Source organism: Lissotriton helveticus, chromosome 12, assembly GCF_964261635.1.
Source record: "Lissotriton helveticus chromosome 12, aLisHel1.1, whole genome shotgun sequence".
Taxonomy (NCBI): Eukaryota; Metazoa; Chordata; class Amphibia; order Caudata; family Salamandridae; genus Lissotriton; species Lissotriton helveticus.
This window is the reverse complement of record NC_136073.1, coordinates 194,040,797-194,066,408: the sequence shown is the minus strand read 5'-3', so window position 1 is coordinate 194,066,408 and position 25,612 is coordinate 194,040,797. Positions and strand designations below refer to the sequence as shown.

At 42.2% G+C, this 25,612-nt stretch overlaps 1 protein-coding gene across 1 annotated transcript in view; it reads right to left on the bottom strand.

Moving 5' to 3' along the window:
- The window catches only part of LOC144799696 (DNA topoisomerase I, mitochondrial-like), a 1,324,061-nt gene that overhangs the window by 19,883 nt on the left and 1,278,566 nt on the right, over positions 1–25,612 (bottom strand). Inside the window, exons 26-28 of the mRNA XM_078671191.1 lie at positions 17,176–17,303; positions 16,946–17,040; positions 3,987–4,136 (exon numbers count right to left, since the gene is read on the bottom strand). Of these exons, the coding sequence (XP_078527317.1) occupies positions 3,987–4,136; positions 16,946–17,040; positions 17,176–17,303 (373 nt within the window). The remainder of the gene's footprint in view (positions 1–3,986; positions 4,137–16,945; positions 17,041–17,175; positions 17,304–25,612) is intronic.

The window sequence follows — 25,612 nt, the reverse complement described above, 5'->3', positions numbered from 1 at the left end:
ACTAGGGTGTGTGCATTAGTCTAGCATAGATTATGTACAGGAAGGGTACCCTTCCTGTACAAAATACAATGCCCAGACACAATGCAAAGTTTTTCCCACTTTTTATGCATGCTGCAGAGGATCAACAAATGAGAAAGCAGCCAGGGTATAGAAAACTGCACTACCTAGGTCAGTCACATGATATATAGATATTGCCCACCTCAAATGGTCAACTGCCACTTGACCACAAATAGAAACATGCACAGAAGGGAGATGAGAGGCAATATGAATTGATAGCAAGTTAAAGAATACCTTGGCCTTTTGACTCCACTTTCTGGCCTGTGATCTTCCAACCAAGGATACACAGGTGGTACCTTGGGCCTGAGGCCTTTGTTTTACAACTGGCATACTAGTGGCAACCACAATTTTTATTTACACCATTTTTCTCCAAAAGAGGCCTCATCACTCTCAACTTACGTCCTTCGATGGACGCACCTTGCTGACCACGCTATATCGATGCTTATTACTTTGGCAAGACACACTCAACAGTACTCATTGGTAAGCTGGCCTACAACAAGACTTTTCGAATATATCTCCCACACTGGCACCTGGGTGTTGACTAAACCTTGGACAACATGATAAAAACCAACGGGCTACCAACCAAGCTACATTTCTTTGGTATCAATCTAACTCAAGAGGGTGGGTGTAGGATCCTACCACCTAAAATCACCAAAATGAGACAGATAATTAAGGGCCGACTAAACAAGGGAAAGGCAAACCTAGGAGAAATTCAGCAGTAGCTGAGCAAATGAGTTTCACAAGCAAGGTGATCCAAGATGGGTGAACATTCACCAGACACATGGCCTGGCTCACAAGAGGCCTGCACAAAATGCACTATAGGGTCTGGATAACTACTGGGATCAAACAGGATTTGCAGCAATGGTTCACCTTCCTCACCACTTTCAGTGGCACATTGGTCCAGTGTGAGCCCTGGATAGTAGCCGAACAGTTAAAGCTATTCACAGATGCAGGGGGAGTGAAGGCTTTAGGCTTTTTCTGGGCCCAGACTAGTGTGCGGTTCGCTGTCCGGACTCGTGACAGGTAAAAGACCTGACAAAAAATGTAACGCTGTTGGAACTCTTCCTCATTGTAGTAGCCTTCTTGTTTTGGAAAGCACACTCGCAATAGAGGAGGTAATGCTGTGGTTGGACAACCAGGCAGTGGTGCAGTTGTTGAATCTAGACATGACACACTGTCCAAGGGTGTTGGGTCTGCTATATCCCCTAGTCAGCGGCTAACTGGGTACCAACATCACAATTGGGTTCTAGACATGTACCAGTTTTTGATAACTCAAATGGAGATGCTCTCTCTCACTTTTAGTGGCTAAGGTTCCGGCAGCTGGCACCTTGAGCAGAGCAGGAGATTATGTTTTTCCCAGAATAATTGTGGGAGCTGGTAGACCCGACCAGGCCCTGGCACCTAGAACCATGATCAAGTATCTTACGTGCTGGGCACTCTTTCAAAGGGTGGTAGGCAGCATCAGTAGGTATGAGGGGATATTGAGCATGGAAGTCAAAAGGTTCATACATGTGGGCCTATCGAACAGGAAAACAAAATAATGGACGCAAACACACCTGAGGATGGTAGCGTACTTCTCGAAGCTCCATGTGGGACCAGTGAATGCCAAAGATAACACAGGCGGCCAGGAAAAAGCTTCTCGAACAGGGTCCTTTGGATGCCTAATGGCAGGGACTCTGGACGGCAAGAACAAAGAGCCAGCAAAGAGTCCACAAAAGCCTTACAAGGCACTGGCAGCACGGGCATGGCCAGAGGACAGGAAACACCAGTAGCAAGGGCAGACTAGAAGCTGCGGAGCTTGACAAATAGGAACCCTCGAACAAAGTGCTGTCATCCTGAGGATTTATGGTGATGGACTAACTTGATTATGATGCAGCAAGGGGTGACTTACAGTTATAAGATGACATTTACCTGCTGTACAAAGAATTGTCTGTTTTGTGCTCTAAGTAATGCATGCTGTATGGTTCATAGTAATGACCGATATTTTGTGATGATTTATGACCTAGTATGGTTTTAGTTTTGCAATAAACTGCCGCAGTTTACACACCAAAGGTGGTCTATGGTCCTTTCTTGAAGATGCAGTTAAGAGGGGGGAGCCCAGAAGCAAACAGCTGCTGCTTCCCGGCCAACTGGGGTGGGTTAAGCCAATAGCTCTCACCGGCGAGACCTATTTGCTTTGCCAATGTTTGCTTAAAACTACTTCAGTGTCTTGTTAGCGGAATGCCTCGACATCCTGCATGAGCACAACGTGCCATACCGTAGGGCAGGAGGTAAATCACACTACAGTGTGAATGTGCTTGATAGGAGGACCTAAATGGACTCTGCACTATCAAACAACCTGACAGAGGGCCTCTGAACACTTAGGCAGCCGAGGGTTCCATGCTTATGAGCAGCTGCTGAATAATTCGGCACAGGCACAGTAAGAGGGCAACATTTGTGCTTGGCTATCACTATAGCACACAGACACTTCACTCTGACTACCTAAGCTGCATCTTCATTTTCATCTGCATCGACGTCTAGCTTGGAAGGCGGTCTATCCACGCTGGTGCTCTCCTAGTCAATATGATATGCGGCACAGACGCAATTCACAATAAAGATTTCATTGCCTTGGCTGGAGCTCAGTACTTTCACAAGTGTGGCAGTAAGGCTCAGTGGATGAAGGCTAGGTTTGTAAGAAACCAGCTGCTTTTAGAACAAGGCATCCAACCTGGGTTCAGAAGGAATGGATCCATGTCAGAATTTCCTGGATATCCATATACGATAAATGTGCGTACAATTCATTTATATGGACCTCAATTACATATTTAATGTTAATCTTGAAATAGTGGCATGGAGCTGACCGTCCGGCACCTACAATTGATATATCTTTGCCAGATTGATGCTGGCCAGGAGCTTTATTGCTTACCTCTCATACATAGGCAGTAATGGGGAAGCTTTTGAAGCCATTAAACATACTATTCGCTGCCTTCCTGATGTGTGGTAATTGCTGCTGACCTCAGCAAAAGGCCCCATCTTGAATATGGGGAGCACACCACCCTATGTGTCCAGAATGTGTGCAGTGGGAGGTTTGGTAAGCATACACCCTGGCAAACCAGGATGCTGCCAGCCCAACTTTGTAAGGCTCCCCTCTGCCATGCTCCCTTAAAGACCTTTCCCCGCACTGAGTCACCTCTGCGACATCTCACATGCGAAGGGCAGAGATATTCACAAGAAATGTATGTGTGCTGAAACCTACCATCAGCCTAATTCTCCACCAACCAAGGAGGTGATCATCGTCACTCCCTTTAAGCAGGCATGGGAAGTGGAAGGCCACCCTCACTCACCCTACACCACACCAAATGGTGCCACCAACCCCTGGCCAAGTACAGCAGGTAAACACCTGCCTGCTTTCCTCTTTGATACAAAATAAAACAATGCCTTGTGCATGTAGTGCTGCAAGTTACAAAAGGCCTCCTGTAACCAGAACCAAAAAATAAAATCTGGGTAACTAATATCAAAAGTTACTAAAACTTATCAATACGTGCTCCGGCACATTGCGATGGCCTTTGCAAAGGTTGGTTGGTCATCTTTCAGTTGCTCAGTGTATTTGGGTGTTTAAGGGGTACTAATATGGTGATATATTTTCCCCGACACGGTTACCATATGTAAAAATGACAAAATAATGAAGCATTGCTATCACAAAATGCGCTGCATTACCCTGCATAATGTCAATTTTTTTGCCACGTAATTTAATCAGCCCTGTCTCATAAGGTCTTCCCCTGCCACAGAATTGCAGTGGCCCTAATGAATATTTCAATTAATCCTTATACCCGGTCAACAAAGCCTCCTTCATTGGAAAAGCCCCTCATTTGGCATTTTTTGATTTGCCTTTTTCCCCAATGAATTCAGTAATTTAACACGCACCCTAGACTTCAAAGTCAAACTCTTACCAGGTGACCGAGATCCTGGGGTCCAGATAGTTGAGTTTGGAGGTGCCCAAGGCAATCTGTTTGTTTTCCTCTCTGTCTGTTGCCTGCACCTCCAGTCTCATCAGCTGATCCTTTGTCCTTTGCACAGCTTTTTTCTTGCTCTCCAAAACCCTGCGGGGAGCAGATAATTGCACTGTTAGATTTAGCAGATTTTCAATGCCTTCCACTTTTAAGTAAATAGCCGGAAAATAATTTTTCCTTGTAAAAATAAAAAAAAAGGTAATTTAGCCTAAAAAGTGCTGAAAGGAAACAATTGTTATTCGCAAACTCAAGCTTGATGGACATCCGTACTTCACATTATCATCCACGCGAAGGAGCTGGAAGCTTGACCTAGAAACATTCGGTTACTATAAATAAAATGTTAATAGAGGTGAATCATTATTGCTATATGTAGGTAGCATTTTTAGGCTGTGTACCTAAAAAGAAATGCTCCAAATCAAGAGAGTCACCTTTGGAAGACACAAAAGGGACAGGATAGTACAAAATAAGAAAAAGAAAAGATTCCTTCCTTACATATATTATATATAAAACTAAAAACGTGGGCACGTTTTTTATAAACGGTAAAATTTGTAAATTAAATGGACAAGAAATATAAAAATTAAATTCCAAGTCCTTCAATATATGACTACAGAAATTGTGCAAAAATATGCTTATTTTCTTTTATTAAAAATTATTTTGTATTACAGTAAATCCATCAAATATTCAGTCACAATTTAAAAATTCTAACATATGATGCGATCACTGTGCATCTAAAAACAAATTCCTTCATCTAAGACCACCTTAACATGTTATACATTACATTCATATCAGAAAATAAAGGGTATGTCAGTTGTTTAATCTGAGTATGTTTCAATGCATAGTACTATATATGGATGAAAAACACAAAGAACTATGTATCCAGTTTTGCCTGGTCTACACGTCTGATTTTACGGGACTCAATGGTAGTACGCATGTGGGGCACGCTGATTGATGCAACGAGCGTCAAACAGAAACCAGTACCTTCCAGGGCGTTTTCTCCGAGTTAGTCAGAAAGCTAAGCCAAAGCCCCTGAAGGTAAGAAATGTGACGACTGAGTAAGATGGCTTCTTTTGCATGTATATGATCCTATATGGGTAAATTAATAGGTTAAAATCAGGGAATGGCAATTGTCAAACATGCTCACATTGATATAGAAATGCAGTTTGGGTTTGATATTAAATATTTTGAATAAGAACCCTACTGTGAGTTTTTATTATGAAAATCGATGGATGGACATTCAAAATTATATTATTAACTGACATGACTGCTAAATATATAAAAACATTAGCAAAACTGCAGGAGCAGCAGAGAGAGGCTCTGTTCCTGTTAATCACAAACACACCAAGAGGCCCGTGAAAATAGAGCTTCAACTGAATTGGTGCACCAACCTGCACAACTGAAAATAGCCATTTTTGCAGGACCCACCGTCCCCTCCAGTGCCAGAAATGTTTGAATTAGTAGGAACATCTTCCTTTCCACAACATTAAGAACACACCACGTCCAAGTCCTGACAAAACCCCACGACTGCTGACGGGGTTGGAAACGCGTTGACAACAGTGTCTGGGAAAAGGAAACCCTATTGGCTTAGGAGAAGGCTTAATTCATTTCATCCATAAGACACTATCACCAAATGCATGGGATACCCAGAGCTGTGCATATAGGCAGGAGTATGAATAGTGGTAGTAAGCTGTGATTTGCTACTCACCTTGATGCTGTTTTTGATTTATGGACTGGTGCTTTATGTACCCTTTTTGTGTTTTTGTATTTGTCCTTTGATTACACACAAGTTGTCAATGTATGATACACATTTGCAACTACTGTTTCATATTTGTTAATTGTTTTTGTATTTCCTATGTTGAAAAATGTCATCAGTTTGTGTTGTCCTTAATGTTTGACATGAATTGAATGTTGTTGCATTCACGGAATAACCTAGAAAAATTGTGAAATAAATCACAAGAGCCTATGAATTTATTCCATTGGCTCTTTTCTTGATTAAACTTTAAATAGTAGCTACTGGATACTTTCAAGTATATAATTATTAGTGGTCTATTTCAGTTAGCTTAGGACCCAAGCTTTCCTTAGGTTACAAATATATATAAAAAAACAGCAGCATACCTCTAGATAACTAATAATGCGGCTTAGATGGGAAAGATGAGACCTAAGCGCTGTTTCTCGGGTTGTGAAAATCCGTGTAAAGTTAATAGCAGAATTCATTAGTGTACAATAGAAAGAAGAAATACACCGTCAATAGGGAGTATCCAGTTGGTTTTTGTGCCGATGTATAATTTTTTTGATTTACAGTGCCACGACTGATTGAATAATTAAAGAAAGTTCCATAAACAGGAAAAACATGGATGCATTGGCTAAATAACAGCATCCGTGCATCAATTGCCTTTTAATGTCTTAATTTAAAAACAAAAGGTAAGAGACTTATTTTTGAGTTTCTAGTATTCGATAAACAATTTAAAAACCATATTCTCACTTGCTCTTCTCATTGTACTGTTCATTGTAGGGCAGGCTCTTGGAGGCACTGGATCGATTCTATGACTTGTATATACCATTGCTCATAACATTTAAATTGAGTACATTTTATTGAGAATTGGCAAATTAAGTAACTACTGAGCTTTAATTCAATCAAGAAAATTCAGGCAATAGCAATATCAAAATGAAGGATATCCTTATTGTTTTCTGTTTTTTCTTGAAATGTCTACCCAGTCCATTCAAAATATTCTGGATAAGGATATTGTCAATGGGACTCATACTCCAGACCTGTACTTGATGCATTAACAAGAGCACTGCCTGTGCTCCTATGCGAGTATACTTTTCACAGATATATATAACAAAGATTTATTAGTGACTTCTATATAATAGCAGGGAAGGTAGAATCAGAATACTACCCCAATAACCTATGAGTTTTCTAAATTGAAGTATGTGTTAATTTGCACTCTATGGTGCAAGTATTCAGTGGAACAGTTTAGTATTTCTTGGTTACAAAAATGTTTTTAGAAAAATTATTTTAAAGAATAAATGGATGTTATATTACGGCATGAGGCACCAAAAAGGTGCAGCTCCCGTGTGGGACACCAAAGTCGGATAATTCCTGGTTGAGGGGAACTATTTAAAAAAAATATATGAATAAAATAATGAATTACTGTATATGTGATATCATATTATAAGTGCCGGATTGTTTAGTAATTGGTATGCATCTTTTTGTCCTTGTCTCTACAGAAAAAATCTTTTTGTGTGTTTGTCCTGAAGAAGATGGTAGAAAAAAATACTTTATTGTTCACCAAAACGCTGAGTCGAGAATTTTATGTACATTTTAATCTGTGATCTGAATGTAATGTATTACATGTAAAGGTGGTCTTACATGAAGGAATTTGTTTTTAGATGCATAATATGTTAGAATTTTTAAATTGTGACTGAATATTTGATGGATTTACTTTAATAAATATTTTTAAATAAAAGCAAATAAGCATATTTTGCACAATTTCTGTAGTTGACATATATTAAAGGACTTGGAATTTAATTGTTTTTATATGTGTTTTTCCCTCTCGTCGCTCTCAGAATATGTCCAGTTAAATTATATTTGTTCAAGTTTATCTCCAATGTAAGTGCCCACATTTTTAGTTTTATATACAATATATGTAAGGATAGGGAATACCGATTTCCCCTTGAAAAGAAATGTTCTATCTATCTCAAACGAAACATAACAGCCAGAACTAAACCCACTAGAATTTGAGCATGAATGTTATATGTACCTTTTGGCGATGGTACAAGAAAATAATTTTGCGGTTTAGTGCCAGTCCATATAGCTGCATAAGTCATTATGCTTTTTTGTAAATTAAATAAACCGTGACCGCATGGAGCACCCCATGCACCCCCCTGACATTGGAGACTTTCCCATACAAATGCATTCAAATTAAGCAATGAGGACCGTGTTTCCCTTGTCATGCCAAGCCAGCATTGGCACAGCCAATAGGCTGGGCCTTGGCAAGCTGGTGCCATATTATACTTCTATTTTTAATTGCAAGTGTATACCCTCATAAAATATACTAAAACAAGAAATATGAAACCACCTAAACGTGTGAGCCATCTGTTTTGCAATAAAAAAATACTTTAAAAAAATATATAATTGTAATAAAACAGTACACGTGTTTACCAGAAGTCAGATGTACTCAGAACAGGTATATAAACCATTTCCTATTATAATGCACACCAAAGGCAATCATGATTCGTATTCAAGCAAAGAAAAATACTTCAAATTACTGCAACACGAAGGGAAAGTTTAAAACATACAAGGATGAGCAAAATAATAAACTATAATGAAATACATGAAAAAGAATTGGCACAGTATTGGTCTACCATGCTTGACTCTGAAGTGTACTTCTTTTTATGCTTATGTGCACATTATTAGGGAAAATACCATCACTCACTTCCCCAGGCTGAAGTGTGCTGACCCATGCTGTATGTTGGAATGGGAAGAAGCAAACTGTGATGATACCAGAACAGACAAATGGAAGGAAAAATGCTGATCTAAACCAACTCTATGAATGAATATTTGTATTGTTTTTATTATTTTATTCTGATTTCAAGAGGCTGAAAAGACAGCTAAAGTAAAATCTAGGCTACACCCAGAAAACATAGGGTTGGGTGTTGGTCATTCCTAGCAGCATGGTGCTAAATGACAGAATCAGCTTATTTTGACAATAAGCTGGCAAACCGAGTTGAATTGCTTTTCAGTCTTTAGTTTCATCCAATAAAGCAACAGTCAGAATGGCTTGATTTAGGGAGCAATACAGATTCTATTCCACGGGCAACTAAAGAGAGTGGGCTAAAATCGGGTTGTTTTAGTTATTCTGGCTCTAATTTGCTGAATCAGAATTGGTCCCCGTTCTTAGGCCACTGACTGGCTGAGTACCTACGGTACATCCTGTTCTTCTAGATTTGTTGAAGGTACAGAAAGGCAGAGGGTGACCCATGTTGGTGCAAGTGGGAAGGTGAAACCAGAAATGCCTCAATGGGGCACGTCCCATGATGGGATAATGTCCAATATTTGCCTGCCACATTCAGGCCTGTAGATATGGACTCTGGAAAATACTAATTGGTCAGCATCCACAGAAACACACATTTAGAGCCACACACAACCCTAGTAAGAAGCACAGCATTGATATCAAGTATTGACTGACATTTTAAGAAGATGAGTTCTGCCCTAGGACAGAAGTCTGAAGTTCTAAGGGATATAATTGAAAATGTTTGAGCTTATTACTCAACAGCTGCAACATTTTAGGGGAATCAGATATACTCCAGGTGCAGAATGTAGAAATGATTATTTGAAAAAAACTGGATGAATCTTCCAAAAGGCCCAGTGAACCTTGCACTTAGATTAAAACTCTGACAATTGAATATCAAACTAAGGTACTGGTAAAGAAGTTAAAATTATGGGGCAGATTAATGGTCACCATCTGAGAGTACATTCAGATAGTTGCTGAAATGCCTGCTACCGTGGAGAGATTCGATCTCTTGGATAAAGAATTTAAGGAAAGGTTTTCCAGACTTTGAACCTGTCTCCTATTATTTCTCATGACCTTCAACAGCGCGATAGGAAAAGTTCGAAAACGTGATTGGAAAATACACCTAAAAACTGTTATAAGTGATTGCAGGTAAGACCTCAGTTGACTCATCTGTTATGTACAGTACCTAAAGGATATAAAGCAAAAAATATAAGACCATCAATATTGAAGATGAGACTGGGCCAAGTGCCAGCCGTTATAGAGTGAAAATATTGCACTTTGTTTCCAAAAAAGGGGTATCAATCGGAGGGTTATTTGCCCATGTTGTATGCAATGTCCCTTGTCCTTACGCCATATATTAATCTGCAGTGCTTTTAATCCAGAAAGAAATACAATCTTTCCATTTTTAGAGAGCTTCAGATACAACACCTTTTGGATTTACTGTCCATCATATTAGCATGCTGTAAGGGCAGGCGACGCTACACAGTTTGCACATTTCTGGAAATAGTGAATAGCCTGAGCTAATATGGTGATTTGTAACTATGATGTGATAGTATTATGGTAGTGAAGAAACAACTGTTTAATTTATATACTTGATTTTTCACCTTATACTACATGTATCCCAATATTTTATTATCCTCTTTTATACAATACATACTGGCACTTAACTGTCATAATAGAAATTAATTACACTTAAAATGCATGGAGTAAAATTGTACAGTAACTTATTGGAATAAAACTGTATGCACGAGGTCACTTTAAATAAGAATATGGTAGTGGCACATATTCGGAGAATAGGGAAACAACAGTGCTTTAAAACAAAATAATTGGCAGGCGGTACTAGGAATTGAGGTTGTTGAGATTTTGAAAACTATATGAAATGTGATTTTATGACGGGAGGGGCACAGTTAGTAGAGAGAAATTCAGTATTGTTGGTTACTAGGTAAAGTTCAAATATCACCTAGAAGATAGAGAAAGTAGGTTGATCCACGTTGAGAGTTACGGAAGAAAAGTGCTTGCAGGTTGGGGCGGGGTATAAATAAATTCAGTTTTTAAATTTAAGCATGTATTATGTTTTTTATAAATTCAGATGAAAGAACTTGTAATGCTGTGCACCGTTTTTTGGGCTCAAATCAAACAAAAATAACTTAAACGGACGGCAAGATTATTAAGTGTGAACTAAAAGTTACACAGTAACAATAGTGTGAAGTGTTTCACAATCAGCTTGCAGTTTCATTGTGCTCTTTTAACAGCTGTTACTCCGCTTTATCAAGAAACAAAAAGCTGAATTGACCCTCATGCGGATCTGACCTAAAGTTTAAGGCTGCATGGATTTCAGAGGCATAAGGTTTCGCTCAGTAATATACACAGGCAGTGATTGGACAATGCAAACTGCACGCCAAGCGTCAAAACTTATACAAGCAGGAGCTCAGTGCATGTGTGAATGTGCTTACAAATTATGCTAGAGCTTATATATAAACTAAAGAATCTACTAAGATAAAGGGGGTCTGTTCCCTAAACTACATCAGAAAGCATCCTCTTCCAGTGGAACCTTTCTTCAGAGAATCTCTGGCAGAAATGAACAGAACATAATGAGCCAAAAGAAATGAATAAGGCCATTAACTAGGTATTACAATACAAACCTAGTCATAGACCTACCCCCATGTGCTCATTTGTCCACTACGGCCAGACTTTGCAAAATTACTAAACAATATACACTAAAGTAGGCTGAAACTGGGAAAGAGTGAAAGTGAAATGCTCGCATCCTAAACCATTCTGAACAGTTTCTCAGAACATAGGTTCTTCAGGTACCAGAGAAGGCACTTACTAAACACATACAGTGGACTGTAGTCAGGCACGTTGACAGTTCCAAAATACGTTATGCATTTTCTTGCCATCCAGGATGATATTCACAGACGTTCCTAATCCTGCTACCCTACATCTGTGTAGTAAATTAGTTCTCCCAATGAACACCCCCAGATTTTTCACTTCTGAATACCCAGTTTTTGAACTTTTACTGTGTGCGAGTCTCACGACCCGAGTCTCCCTCGCTGTAAATGTTGTGGTAATGGCTAAGAAAGAGTGCTAACCGCCAGTGTCTGCCTTTTAGGATGAGGCTGGAGCTGCACAGGTAGGGGGGAAGAGGCTCTCGGATGGCTACATGTGAACACCTGAGCACACGCATGTGCGAGTGTACGAGTTGCATGTGTGAGACTACTGTTTCACGTAGCCCAATATCTCTGGAAAAGTAGCATGCTACAGAAGGAAACCAAGGATTGGAGCCAACGTGAGTAGGCCATTTAATGGGACTCGGCATTCATAGGGTGGGTCTGTAGTGCTTACAGAGAGTGTCATGCTTCACTGAATTACACATAATAGGCAAAATCTACCTCAAAATACCGTTTCGCTCCACTTGGGCTTACTGGGTGGGGTATCAATCTTGGGTAAAACAGGAATCCTCAGTGTAGCTCTACAGTCCTTTTTGTCAGATTTACACTTTGTGGCACTTTAAGGGTTGACATATTTTCATGCCTCATCCAGAATCCGATTCCAGGCCTTTGTCTCTACCCAAAATTAATTACACTGCTGGCCATCAGGAAGACCAAGGGCCTCCACACACAATAGAGCAATTAACAGTGCTTGAGCCTGTTCCTGGAAAAAGAAGGGGTGGGGTGGAATTCTGCATGTGCTGGAGTAAAACACAGGAGGGGAGTCCGCTTTGTAGCTTTGGTCGGAAGGAATCTGGCAACTGTGTCAGCAGGGGGTGGAACAGAGGCTCCCAAGGAAGGTCTTTTAATAAATCATTTGAAGTTGCTATTTTTAACTATCTGGAGGGTCAGGACAGGGGTGGAGTGATATGGCACCTTAGTATTGGACAAGGGTGGCTAGCTTCTAGAAAGTTCCACCCCCACTTAAAAACCCCGCACTAAGGAGAGATTTTTGAGACAACACCAGACTATGGAGCGACTACAGTGAAAGAATGCCCAGCTGGAATGAGTAGCCACCTGATATCACTCAAGGATAGAGTGAAGGACTTTACCTCTATCTGGCCTCCAGGGCTAGGTTAAGTCTCTCCAGGGCCAGTGGTGCTGGTACACATAATCCCAGTGAAGAACAGTTGGGAAAACGGACCTGTCGCAGGACCCTGGATGGCTCCCTACAGACTGACCCTTGATTGTGCTGAAAAATAGGTGCCTTTCAAGTAGCCAGGAGGCTGTAGGATGTGTGGAGTGCAGCAGGGAGAGTGTTCAGCTAGTTAGCTGTTGAGGGACTGTGGAAGACGTCCCCAAGAAGAACAGAATCAGACGCCAAGGTGAAGGACAGGTCTGGCAAGGAAGTAGGAAAATCATGCTGCCTAACAAAGTAAGCCTTAAAGGCCAGGAGGCCTCAAGAAATGCTGACATTAAAGTTTGCTACCAGCAGCAAAACGAAGTAAATATTGTTAAAATTGGTACTATGGGGCAGAAAAAACTGCAAAACAGTCTTGGTCCCATGGGGCGGCTGAGCAGATAACAGAGAATGCTAAAACTGCACCAAAATGTGGGCTAGGGCTATGTGGGGGTCAGTGCATTTTCATTAAGTTAATTTCCTTGGGAGGAGGTATGCATGATGCCACCTCCTAGTGAAATACAATGGCCCCAGGGACACCATCATCTAGGGAAAGCAATTCAAAGTGTCATGTGGGATACCGTTCCCCTGGGACAGAAAGACCAGACAGACTGTAGGGTGCTCTCCCCTACACCTTTGTGTGGTGGGTAAGACTGCCACACACCAAGCCTCCCATTTGAAGCCAGTGCGAGTGGGATCACAGGAGGAACCGGCTACTGCACAGTAACCAGGAGAATGATACAGCAGCTCAGAGAGTAGACAGGGGACGCAAAATAAAGGTCTGACAATGTGCTCAAATTTAAAGCACGCAAGCTATTAAACTCACTTGCATGCTTTAAGGCCCAACATGTGGTACAACAAGGCTGCGGTAGTGTACACTTTGAAGAATCTGTTCAGAGTAAAGTCTACATAATTCCATTTTTTGCCTATAGGTAATAAAAACCATTAGTCAACATAATATATATGTTCTATGCACAATAACTAGTTTGTATTAGGTTGCTACTTCTCTGTCTTTAGGGAAACCAGTTACACCCCGTGGTCTGCAGCTCTTTCCTTGCCTGGACTCCCTCCAGCACCAATTTTATTAGCGTCTATCACAACTTCTCCCAGGTTACAAAATGTTTGCATCTGCCAGAGAGCAGACGCTTTCTGAAACAGAGCAGACACTTTCTGAAACAAAAAAAACAAAACATCTAGTGCCCCAGCACTCCACTCTGTTTGGCAGACATCTGTGTAAGACAGGAAGTCGCTGCTTACCTGCCCATGCCTTCTGCTGCATCAACCTGGTGTCAAGGATGTTACTGGCTGCTGATAAAGAAGAACAAGTCCTAAAAAGGTGCATCTTGCATTCTGTTGTGGCAAACTAGATATAAAAAAAGGAATCAGCGAGTGAATCCTGTTGAAGCCTGCACTCTCGCAGACTATCAGGAGGCGTATTCCTGTTGAGGGAGAGGGCTGTGATATTTACACATAATGTGTACTTTTGAGATCACAGAGGATGGCTTTGGGCAGAGCAAGGTGAAAGAGAAACGTGAGCTAGAATCAATTCTGCTTTGTGCTTGAGATGAGGAACAGTGCATTGTGGGATTAATTTCACAGTATGTCACACAAACAGGCATCCTGCTAAAAAGTGGGAAAGAGAATACATGGGAATTCTGCTCCAATTAGCCTATGTGAACCAGACAATCTCAAATGGGTTCACTTTTTAAAAATACAGGTTCTTGACTCTCAAATCAGAATGCCACTCCGAAACAGGAAGGCACTAAGTGGACTACTGTTTGCGGAACTCGCTTCAGCCTGTGGAAGTGCTGACAAATGTTATTACTGTAGTCCCTTGGAATCTATTCTAAAAACATTTAAAGTAAGGAATGCTGACCTTTGTTTACCCTGAAAGAGAAGAGGATTCAGGACCAGCAAGAACAGTTAGAACTGAACTTTGACAGTGGTCTTTGGTGGAAGAATTGAAAACTGTTTTACCCTTCTCAAATTATAATGGCTGGTGTCTAAGGAACAGCACCTGAAAATAAAATCGGAGGCCAATTGGAGCATCAGCACTGAAGATATAGAACGTTTCCTTCACTTCCCCAATCTGAAAGACTGAGATAAAGTGCAGAGGGTCACCAAAGATGATACAACATTGTTGAGCAAGATGTTTCACTTTGCTCTACACATAGCTTTTCACTGTGTGAATCAAATCTTCAGCTAGAACCTGCGAACAAGGCATCCAACCAAGTGGGGAAAAAAGAACGAAGGTGAGCTTGAAAATGGCGTGATCTTGGCAGCAGGGAGTTCTAGAGTTATGCCGCTATGAGATTTTGATCATGGCTTGGTGGACCAGCAGAACCACAAGATTAATATGCCCAGTGCCTGTGGAAAAAGCCATGTAGCAATCTACCTCATTGCCTCATTGGCGTTTTTTTAATTCCATAAAAACAACTAAATCCCAAGCTATCTCTCAACAGCAGTGAATGTATTGACTGTTTTGATTGCTATCATTTTCTAAAGCTACCTTTTAATATTTCTAAAACCCCGGACTCCTATATCCCTTATGCATTTATATGTCTTTTTAATTATTACATTTTACTTTTTTTTAACTAAATTTGTTTGGGATTTTTAGGTAATTTATTTATTCATAGTAATGTTGATTTGTTGTTGATGTATATGTACCATATGGACTTTCCTCGGAAGGATGCCATACATTCTATGCCATAATACCAAAGGTTAGCTGTACACTCAAGTATTATCTTCTTAGACCACACTTGTGATGGTCAAAATCATTTTCTGATAACAGTCAGCTATTCAAAAACATAAGAATACTTCTTACAAACACAAAAGGAAAAACACATTGATTTGTGCTGTCCAATATGCGGTGGCTCATCTGTTGAGCGGTCTTAAAGCCTGGCTGGCAAAGATATTGCACAGCGGGTCTAGATATCAACATAATGCAACCTAACTTCTTATTATCTTTTCTTGTTGGTGAAGTGTTTTTTGCACACATCCATATTTCCTTCTACGTTAGATTACTTTTCATTGTACAGGATGATAGTTATGCTGGATTCGTTTTAACAGTAGAATACTTCTTTCTTAATTAACTAAATGAACGCCAAAAAATTAACGGGCATTTATGAACCAGTAAGTTCTATAACTCATATCTGGAAACTGAGGGATTCCAACAATAATTAGGGCTGGTAACTAGATCATCACATCGATTTGTTCTCACTAGAATGAGACTAGGCATCGACCATCATCTGGTAGCATTTCCTTGTGTAAATAAGTATCCCGCTTCCCCTTGCCCATGTGATGGACTCACAAAACAGAGCACTTTGCACTTTCTCCTTACATGCGTCTTGTATTTGCACCTCCATATTGCCTTCCTTAAAAAATATTGCACTTTAACTACGAATGCTGCTAGGAGTCTGTTGTTTACATTGCGAGAGCCAGATATCTGTTTTTTTACTGCAACATATATTTTACGATCAATTGATGTTAGGAAAAGTATGCTGTTTTAAATTGTTTTTATAGTCATGATTGATTACCATTAACTAAATGAAATGTATAGGTTTTTTAAACACTGTTTTATATGTGCTTTTATGGTTGTTTTACCATAACCGAATAAAGCTTATTGAATTTAATTTAATTGAATTATATTCCTTTAATTAAAACACAAAGGATTAACATTTTGTTCTGATAAGCTACTTTTGTGACTTAATCGTGCTGGTCTGTAGTCCATCTGTTATCATGAACCATTCCATTTTAATTTGCATTTCTATCAACTAAATTTTGACCAGTTACATTTATAGAGTTATTTGAATTCATAATACACTTTTAATGATGAAAAGTGGTATAGGACAGCCTTTTATTTTTAGCAAAACTGAGGGCATTAGTGAAGGTTGAAGAAAGGGAAACGATACGGTCTAGTTAAGGAAGTAATAGGTTAGGTTATTATCCCTTAAAAAAAGGATGAGCCTTCTGCACAGCAGGAACTACAAAGTTCAAACACAAAGTGAGGGGTCAAGATCACATCTACAAAGCAAGAATTATTTAATAATGGGACAATATGATGAATGGGATGAAAAACATACATAATGGACTATTGATTGAAAGTGAAGCATAATATTACACCTAGGAAGACATGTTGTAAAGAACGGTTTGCTGACAGTATGAGCACAATCATTCACAAAACTGACCAAAGAAAATCTCAATTTTGACACAACTTTTCTCAGAATCAGCTCATCGCCACCCACCCTCTCCAGGACAATCCCACTGTTGAAGTTTACTCACTTCTGCAGCTTGTCACTCTCACTCTTCTTTGCGTCCTCCTTGGCTTGTTTCAACTCTGTTTTTGCTAAGGAAATCTGTTCTTTCTTTGCTTCAATCTGCGAGACAAAAAAAGTCTCAAATATAACTTTTTCTAAGCTAAATGTTAAAGAAAAGAAAATCCACTAGATCAATGGTGAGGAAAACTGCTCATGCTTAGGTGTATATTGCAGAACCTTCCCTGGATAGCTTACCTTAGCTTGAAGATTTGCCATGGACTGCTCAAACGTCTTTGGGGCAGCGCGCTGATGGTTGCAAAGTACTGCAACCGCTCGATTGGCTCTATTGTAGGACAATATTTTTGACGGAATGGCTTCATTAGCTGGCAAAAGAAAACCATATGATAGACATCGGATGAATTCATTATTGCAGTAGGGTAGACGGTACATCGAACTGGGATGGTGATAGGTTAGTTGTGGGGTTAAAAAAACTAAAAGAGACCAATGTTTTTTCAGTAACCGAGGAATTAGAATTGAGAGCAATGGCAGATACCAGAAAAGCAACTTTTAAACCTAACTTAGTGGCGCCCCAATTCAGAAGACAGTTCAGCCACAAAAATACAGCTTCATCTTCTCAAGTAGCTTAAAAAACAGATACATTAATGCACCTACCATGTTAAAGTGCTTAAAACACTAACTGAAGTAGCTCCACTTATACAATTAAAATGCTTTGTTCAGCTGTAGAAGATGAAGCTTTTCTCTACATTAGTGTCCTTACAAAAGAGACCAAAAACGTTTAAGCTCAGTTATGCTTCTAGGACATTGTTAAAAAACAAAAAGCGTGTTTAGAATGTAACAGAGTGTACAATGGATGAATTGCACTGATCGATTTCTGGAATTATTAAAAAACATTGGGTCGTTTTTGCAGAGGGAGATGAATTATAGGTGCATGTCCAAGCGCAGTAAACAATTTTTACCCCCAAAACTGATCTATTTTCCAAATACACATTCTTCAAGGCTACACAAGCCTCAATGACATACGGAGACTCCACCAGTCTCATGTGCATCTGTTCATTTTTGTTTAACGCCCTTCCCTGGAGATCATATTTGACAAAAATCTTATTATAAAAACAATTCTTATATTAAGCGTCCCTCCCCAGCTCAAGATGGCATCATGTGATTTGAGTGCTATAGGAAATTAGATTATTAGTGGGGGCAAATGTACATCTACCTCTGGCAATAAGGCCACTAACACAAACTAGGGCTCAGAATAGGTCTCAGAAAATTATTCCCATGCTCAGCCCTTGGTAGCTTTGCTGCGAGCAGGCAGGCTTAACTTAAGAGACCGGTATGTAAAGCATTTAAAAACACCAATTTAGAAAATAATGAAGACACAACACATAATAAAAATCCAACATCAATTTACAAAAATAAGTAATATTTTAATCTTTAAAATGACGCTAAAAATGGAAATAAATCCAGTGCAGGGAACCGGAGATATGTTTTTTTTTTTAAAGATTTAGCACTATATAGCACATAGAAACATATAGCGCCTATTGGAACAACTGGTCGCACTAGACCGGGACAAAATCAAAGGTTCGGGTCAACCGCAATGGAGCCTTGCATGGCTACCCCTCGCGGTAGGTCTCTGTCAAAGTTTTTACCATCAGACTTAGAAACTTTTCTGATATTTTCTTCCCGGGGTCCCTCGAAGCTCTCAGCCAGTCTGGATTTGATGAGGGTTCGCAGGCTAGCCTTGCGACGTGCTTCCGGTCAAATCTATGAAAGTCAGACCTCCGGTGCTTTCCAACGAATGAACCAGTGAGCGAGGCCAGCTCGAAGGTGGGTGACTTCACTCTTGCGGTTGGTCCCAGTCACCTTTCCTACGTTCAGACTTAGAAACTTTAATGGAGCTTTTTCCTCAGGGGTCCCTCGTTGTTCTTCACCAGGCAGGCTTCGGTGAGGGTTCGCCTGCTTGGGTTTCAGCCAACTCCCGGTCAAACTCTGGAAGTCGGAACTCTGGAGCTTTTCAGCGGGACGAACCTGGACAGCAGGCTGGCTTGCAGTTGATGGTTGCGGGCTTGGCTGGCCAGGTCGAGTCGATCCACTTATGGAGCTTTTTTCCAAACTTCTAGAACCACTTCCTGAAGTTCCTTTGAGGGTCCCAAAGTGTTCAAAGCTTACTCCAATGGCCTGGAAGCTCCAGGAGGAATAATCAGGTATTGGCTTATGTCCTTAGAGAAGGATGTTCAAATTGGGTTGCAACTCAGTGGTCGTCATTTTAAAATTTCTCACATCCCAAGTTCTCACCTTTCAATTTTAGCAACAAATGTTTGTGAATATCATATGAGCACATTTTTAAACTACTTTTAATGTTTGTTTTCCTCTCAATCAGAAAACATTGTGAAATCAATTTTGCACAATTTTAAGAAATTTCATGAAAAAATCATAATTTAACACACCTAGAGAAAACATCCATCTCATCACTACATTCACTTCTCACTTAGAAACTATAAGTGCTCCAGAGTAGATTCCTCTCACCAAGACAAGAAAAGAGTATTTGGATGGAAGATATCCCCAGTTGAAGGAAATTTGCATGGTAGCCTGAGCACCGCACAAACTCATATTGACATAGGTGAATAAGTTACCATTGGTAACGGTTCCTGGTGCAGACTATAACTAAATGCAAATTCCTCCCTTCTAAACCCAAACAGTATGCCAGACTGGATCCATAAGCTTTTAAAATAAATACTGCATGCCAGAAGGCAGTGCAATCCGACCCAGTCATGACATGGTGTCAAAGATAAATATCACCCCTGCATGCTGATATCACTATTGGCTTTCTTTTCTGGAGCCTTAAATGCAGACAGAAATAGCTGGCACGGTGTGAATGTAATTTGCAATGTTTAACTTCCAAAAGGCATGTACGCAGGTGGGGAAGATGGTGAGGAATCTGCAGTTAAAGTATCCACCACAAAAACTTACCAAAGGAAAGTAACATTCTTCTGAAGGATGGGAAAGATACTTCCAACCACATATTCATCATCTTCAAAATAGATTTCAAAGCAATGCCCTCTTCAAGGAGGTGGAGCTAAGGAGTGGACTGTCCACTAGGAAGTGCAGTACTGCAGGACCAAGTGGCAAAATGATCCTCCATTTGGAGCTGAAATTCAATACAGTAGTGCCGGATGAAAGTATGGACAGATGCCCAGGTAGCCAACTGGCTGATTTCCAAAACAGGAAAACCCCACACTAGGGTTGCAGCCTTGACTTTTACTGTGGTGGAATGAGCCCCTTGGCACTCAGGAGATCCATTATGGAAAAGGCATAACAGTTTGATGGAAAGGGCAATCCATCACAGTAAGTCAGACAGCAGATTAAACATGGTTCTCCTTAGTGTTTTCAATATGGAAACTAAAATCAAATCATGAATCCAACAATGTAATCACTTCAACTCCTAGGAGGAATTTGATCACCCGTTCAGAAAAAAAATGTGCACGGGTCCTAAGCCCCAGCTTGTCAGGGAAAACTGGAGTATACTGAAGCAGAACTGGCCAGGCCAACAAGCTCAATGACATAACGTGCAGAAGTGATACCTGAGAAATAGTCTTCCGGGTCAAGGGTCTAAAAGTGCAGCTGTGAAGTTGCTTGACAGAAGTAGCTATGAGAAATTTTAAGACAAATTTACTGTGTCACTGACACATAATGGCAGCAGGGGAAAACACATGAAAACCCTTTTAAGAAACTAATTACAGGTTGGTTTGAATAATAAGGCTGATCAGGAAAACAAAGTCTGGAAGAGCTGATACGCTTTTAGATAAGCATTTAACTGAGCCCACAGTAAAGCCTTGCAGGGCCAAAGATAAAAAGAACAGAACAGCAGCAGAGAGTTTAGCCTTAAGAGGGTAAACCACCTTTTTCTCACACCAGGTGACATATTTTGTCCTACTCTGTAAGTAAACTGACTTGGTGGAAGATCCACAGGGAGCCAGACTTACCCTACTTCTGGTAGAAACTCCAAGCAAGGTGATGAATGAGGTGTGAATTTGTACTTGTAGAGCGCACTGCTTCCCCAGCAACGGGGCATCATGGTGCTGTACTCATACTGCTGTGGAACCCTTCCTGGTTTCCCTATGGAATGTCCACTCCTGGGCACCCCAAGGTGAAGCCAGGCATCCCAGCGCTGTTGAGGACGGCGTGGAGATTAAGCAAGCTATTGCCCAGAGTTGCAGAGTGGGACCCATGATTAGAATAGGCACCGAGGCGAGAATTATCAGTTCCGGGGAAATTGAGCCCAAGACCCGCCGAGGCGGGATTTGAACCCTGGTCCCGGGCCAGACCTCTGCATCAGGGTCTGCCGCTCTAACCATTGAGCCACACTTCTGGCTCAGGTAAATGTAGGTGAATGTTTTGGGTGGAATTATCTGCACTCTTCTTGAGATAGCAGATCCTCCTGAAAAAGGAGTCTAAGTGTAGGGAGGATTAGTTTTGAGTGCCTAATGATTTGAGCCAAATTTTAAGCCACCAGGACAAACTTTGCTTAGTCCTGTTGGACAGAGGTAATGGTGGGATACATGAGGCCAAAGTCCTACCATATGTTGGAATGCATCACCATGCTTGCCCTCTGATGAAGAAAAACCAAAGGAAATGATGGACGGAGCATTGACAATACAAGCACTCACTCCCAATCAACTGATCTGGCTTTAATCCATCACCGTTCTTTAGCCCACTCTGCCACCCCAGTTCAGACATGGCCATATGCAAATCAGTCTGACCCTGTGCCTCATGGGAACAGTCCAGCCCCAACTGCCAAGCCATGCCTTCCCTGGACCGGAAAAAAGCTACCGAGGACCGGTTTCTGGCATTTCAGCCGTCTTCAGCCCGGCTTGCTTGAATCCAGTGGCAAAGTGAGCAAGGGACTCACGTCTGAGCATACCTTGCCAACTTATGGTGAACAAAGAAAAACCAAAGGAAATGTTGGACGGAGCGTTGACAATACAAGCACTCACCCCCAGTCAACTGATCTGGGTTTAATCCATCACCGTTCTTTAACCCACCCTACCACCCCATGTCAGACATGGCCATATGCAAATCAGTCTGACCCTGTGCCTCATGGGAACAGTCCAGCCCGAACTGCCAAGTCATGCCTTCCCTGGACCGGAAACAAGCTACTGAGGACCGGTTTCTGGCATTTCAGCAGTCTTCAGCCCGGCTTGCTTGAGTCCAGTGGCAAAGTGAGCAAGGGACTCATGTCTGAGCATACCCTGCCAAGACGTGAGTCCCGTGCTCTCCATGCCACTGGAATCAAGCTATCCAGGCTGATGAGGGCTGAAAGCCCGAAACCGGTCCTTGGATGCTTGTTTCCAGTCCAGGGAGGACCTGGCTTGGCAGTTCGGGCTGGACTGTTCCCATGGGGCACAGGGTCAAGACTGATTTGCATATGGCTGGGTTCAAACTGGAAAGGCATGGTGAGCAAAAAAACGATGGATTTAGGCCCAGATCTCTGTACTGGGGTGAATGTATGACATTGTTCTGCATTCTGTCCACCACCTGTTGTTTTTCCATTGTCACCCCGAGTGGGACGGGTATGCTCAGACGTGAGTCCCGTGCTCTCCATGCCACTGGAATCAAGCTATCCAGGCTGATGAGAGCTGAAAGCCCGAAACCGGTCCTTGGATGCTTGTTTCCAGTCCAGGGAGGACCTGGCTTGGCAGTTCGGGCTGGACTGTTCCCATGGGGCACAGCGTCAAGACTGATTTGCATATGGCTGGGTTCAAACTGGAAAGGCATGGTGAGCAAAAAAACGATGGATTTTGGCCCAGATCTCTGGACTGGGGTGAATGTATGACATTGTTCTGCATTCTGTCCATCACCTGTTGTTTTTGCATTGTCACCCCGAGTGGGACGGGTATGCTCAGACGTGAGTCCCGTGCTCTCCATGCCACTGGAATCAAGCTATCCAGGCTGATGAGAGCTGAAAGCCCGAAACCGGACCTTGGATGCTTGTTTCCAGTCCAGGGAGGACCTGGCTTGGAAGTTCGGGCGGGACTGTTCCCATGGGGCACAGGGTCAAGACTGATTTGCATATGGCTGGGTTCAAACTGTAAAGGCATGGTGAGCAAAAAAACGATGGATTTAGGCCCAGATCTCTGTATTGGGGTGAATGTATGACATTGTTCTGCATTCTGTCCATCACCTGTTGTTTTTGCATTGTCACCCCGAGTGGGACGGGTATGCTCAGACGTGAGTCCCGTGCTCTCCATGCCACTGGAATCAAGCGATCCAGGCTGATGAGGGCTGAAAGCCCGAAACCGGTCCTTGGATGCTTGTTTCCAGTCCAGGGAGGACCTGGCTTGGCAGTTCGGGCTGGACTCTTCCCATGGGGCACAGGGTCCAGACTGATTTGCATATGGCTGGGTTCAAACTGGAAAGGCATGGTGAGCAAAAAAACGATGGATTTATGCCCAGATCTCTGTACTGGGGTGACTGTATGACATTGTTCTGCATTCTGTCCATCACCTGTTGTTTTTGCATTGTCACCCCGAGTGGGACGGGTATGCTCAGACGTGAGTCCCGTGCTCTCCATGCCACTGGAATCAAGCTATCCAGGCTGATGAGAGCTGAAAGCCCGAAACCGGTCCTTGGATGCATTTTTCCAGTCCAGGGAAGACCTGGCTTGGCAGTTCGGGCTGGACTGTTCCCATGGGGCAGAGGGTCAAGACTGATTTGCATATGGCTGGGTTCAAATTGGAAAGGCATGGTGAGCAAAAAAACGATGGATTTAGGCCCAGATCTCTGTACTGGGGTGAATGTATGACATTGTTCTGCATTCTGTCCATCACCTGTTGTTTTTGAAATGCCCTCTGATGAAGGCAGAAAGGCCTACAAGGATATCAGAATGGTCTGCAGCTATAGAAGACTAATCTGACAGTGCTGCTCCACCAGAGGCTTTAGGCCTCTGACCATCTCTTCCAGGTGATCTCCCCAAACCTAAGTAGATATATCCACCACCACTGTGAACTCTTGAAGGGTTAGAGGGAAAGGTATAGCACACATCAACTGGCTTTCATAATCCACTACTGATGGTCTCTGGTCACTTTGCCAGGACTGCTTATCTTATCTGTGCAGCATCCCCAATGCTTGGCTCACAGCAACTACAAGTTTAAGAGACAGCAAATTCCAATGAGCATGCAGCACCAGAAGAAAGCATGATTAAAAAAAGACAAAGCAACTTCAGTACTGTCAATGGCTGAATAGTAGCTCTCACAAGAAACATCTGGATCAGAGCTTTAATGTTCCAAACTTGCTGCTGTGGTGGAAAGGCCATCAGTGTGGTGTGGCATTGGTACCCTCTCAGGTTTCTTATTAGATTGTTGATGTTCTGGCATGGGGGATTCAGTGCTTGGGGGTGCAAACTAGTGGGTCCTGCACTGTCACATTGGGCAGCACTAACAATCGGTAACTCATAGCTGGTAACAGTTGAAGTAGCACCTATGTTGGTGATGCTCCCCACTCCACACGGACCAGCAGGCAGTGCAGCCTGCTGGCTAGAAGATGGTAGTGTAATGGTAACCTGCACACAAAGCATCCTTAAAACTTAGCCAGAAGTTCTGCCACAGTCCATACCATCCAAGGGGGCTGTGAATCTGCACTCAACACCTGTTGTGAGGACTGATTCAGGGGAGAGGGAATCAATGAAATGTCAACTTGAATACCACCCTCAGTGACACTACTCCGGGGCGCTCTTTTGTACCTCTTGGCAAATACAGGTGTTATGTGACACTCTTTGGGTTCACCTCAGAGGGGGACATGTCAAGAGGTAACCCTAGTGATAGAGAATAGCCGCTGTCCAAGTCCATTGTAGCTGTGTTGTGAATAATAGTAGGAAGTCTCGCTTCATATTGATTGAGGGATGGAGGTAGCTAAGAACCGGGCCACAGCCTAAAGACAGTCTCCTCTCCAATAATTTGATCTCTGTTGAAATTACCCCATCACCCTCTGCAAAATCCAATCAACTGAGATGGTTTTATGGGGGGGTGGGGTGGATGCAACTGTATGACCCACTACTCCTTTCCTTTTACCCATAACTCTAACCAGTTACAGCTGGACTATATAACCCATAACAATGTATTACTAAGGGGCCCTACGAGCTTCATAGCAACAACGTTGCATCGGACTATTTAGCTGGGAAGATAGTGCAGAGAAAGGATCCCATTCACTGCCACGTGACGTCTCACAAGACACATCATAGGGCGTGCAGACGAAGAGGTGGAAACATTGGATAGTTACCTTTCCTGTTACTGAGAGGAGTTAAGACAGTAAACACTCACCCCAATTCGAAGGGAGTTGTTACGGGGTGGCCCAGCCACATCTGGCTGCAGACAGGTGCAGACAGGCCCGCCCTTGGCTGGTTGGAGTGCGGCAGCACTTAGACGTGCAGGCAGTGGGTGCAGCAGGTGCAGTGAGCATCTCCAGGCACGATACTGGCTAAGCAACGGAGTCCCCCCCGCTGCCCCAAACATCATGGAATAGTACCACGCGGCGGGAGTCCTGTGGTACGTAAGCGCACAGGCCGCGGGTGCAGCACGTGCAGTGAGGGCCTCCGGGTGTGGAGCTGGCTGGGCAGTGGAGTCCCTCTGTGGCCCCAAACACCGCGAAATCATCCTGCACTGCGGGATGCAGAGGCAATTTA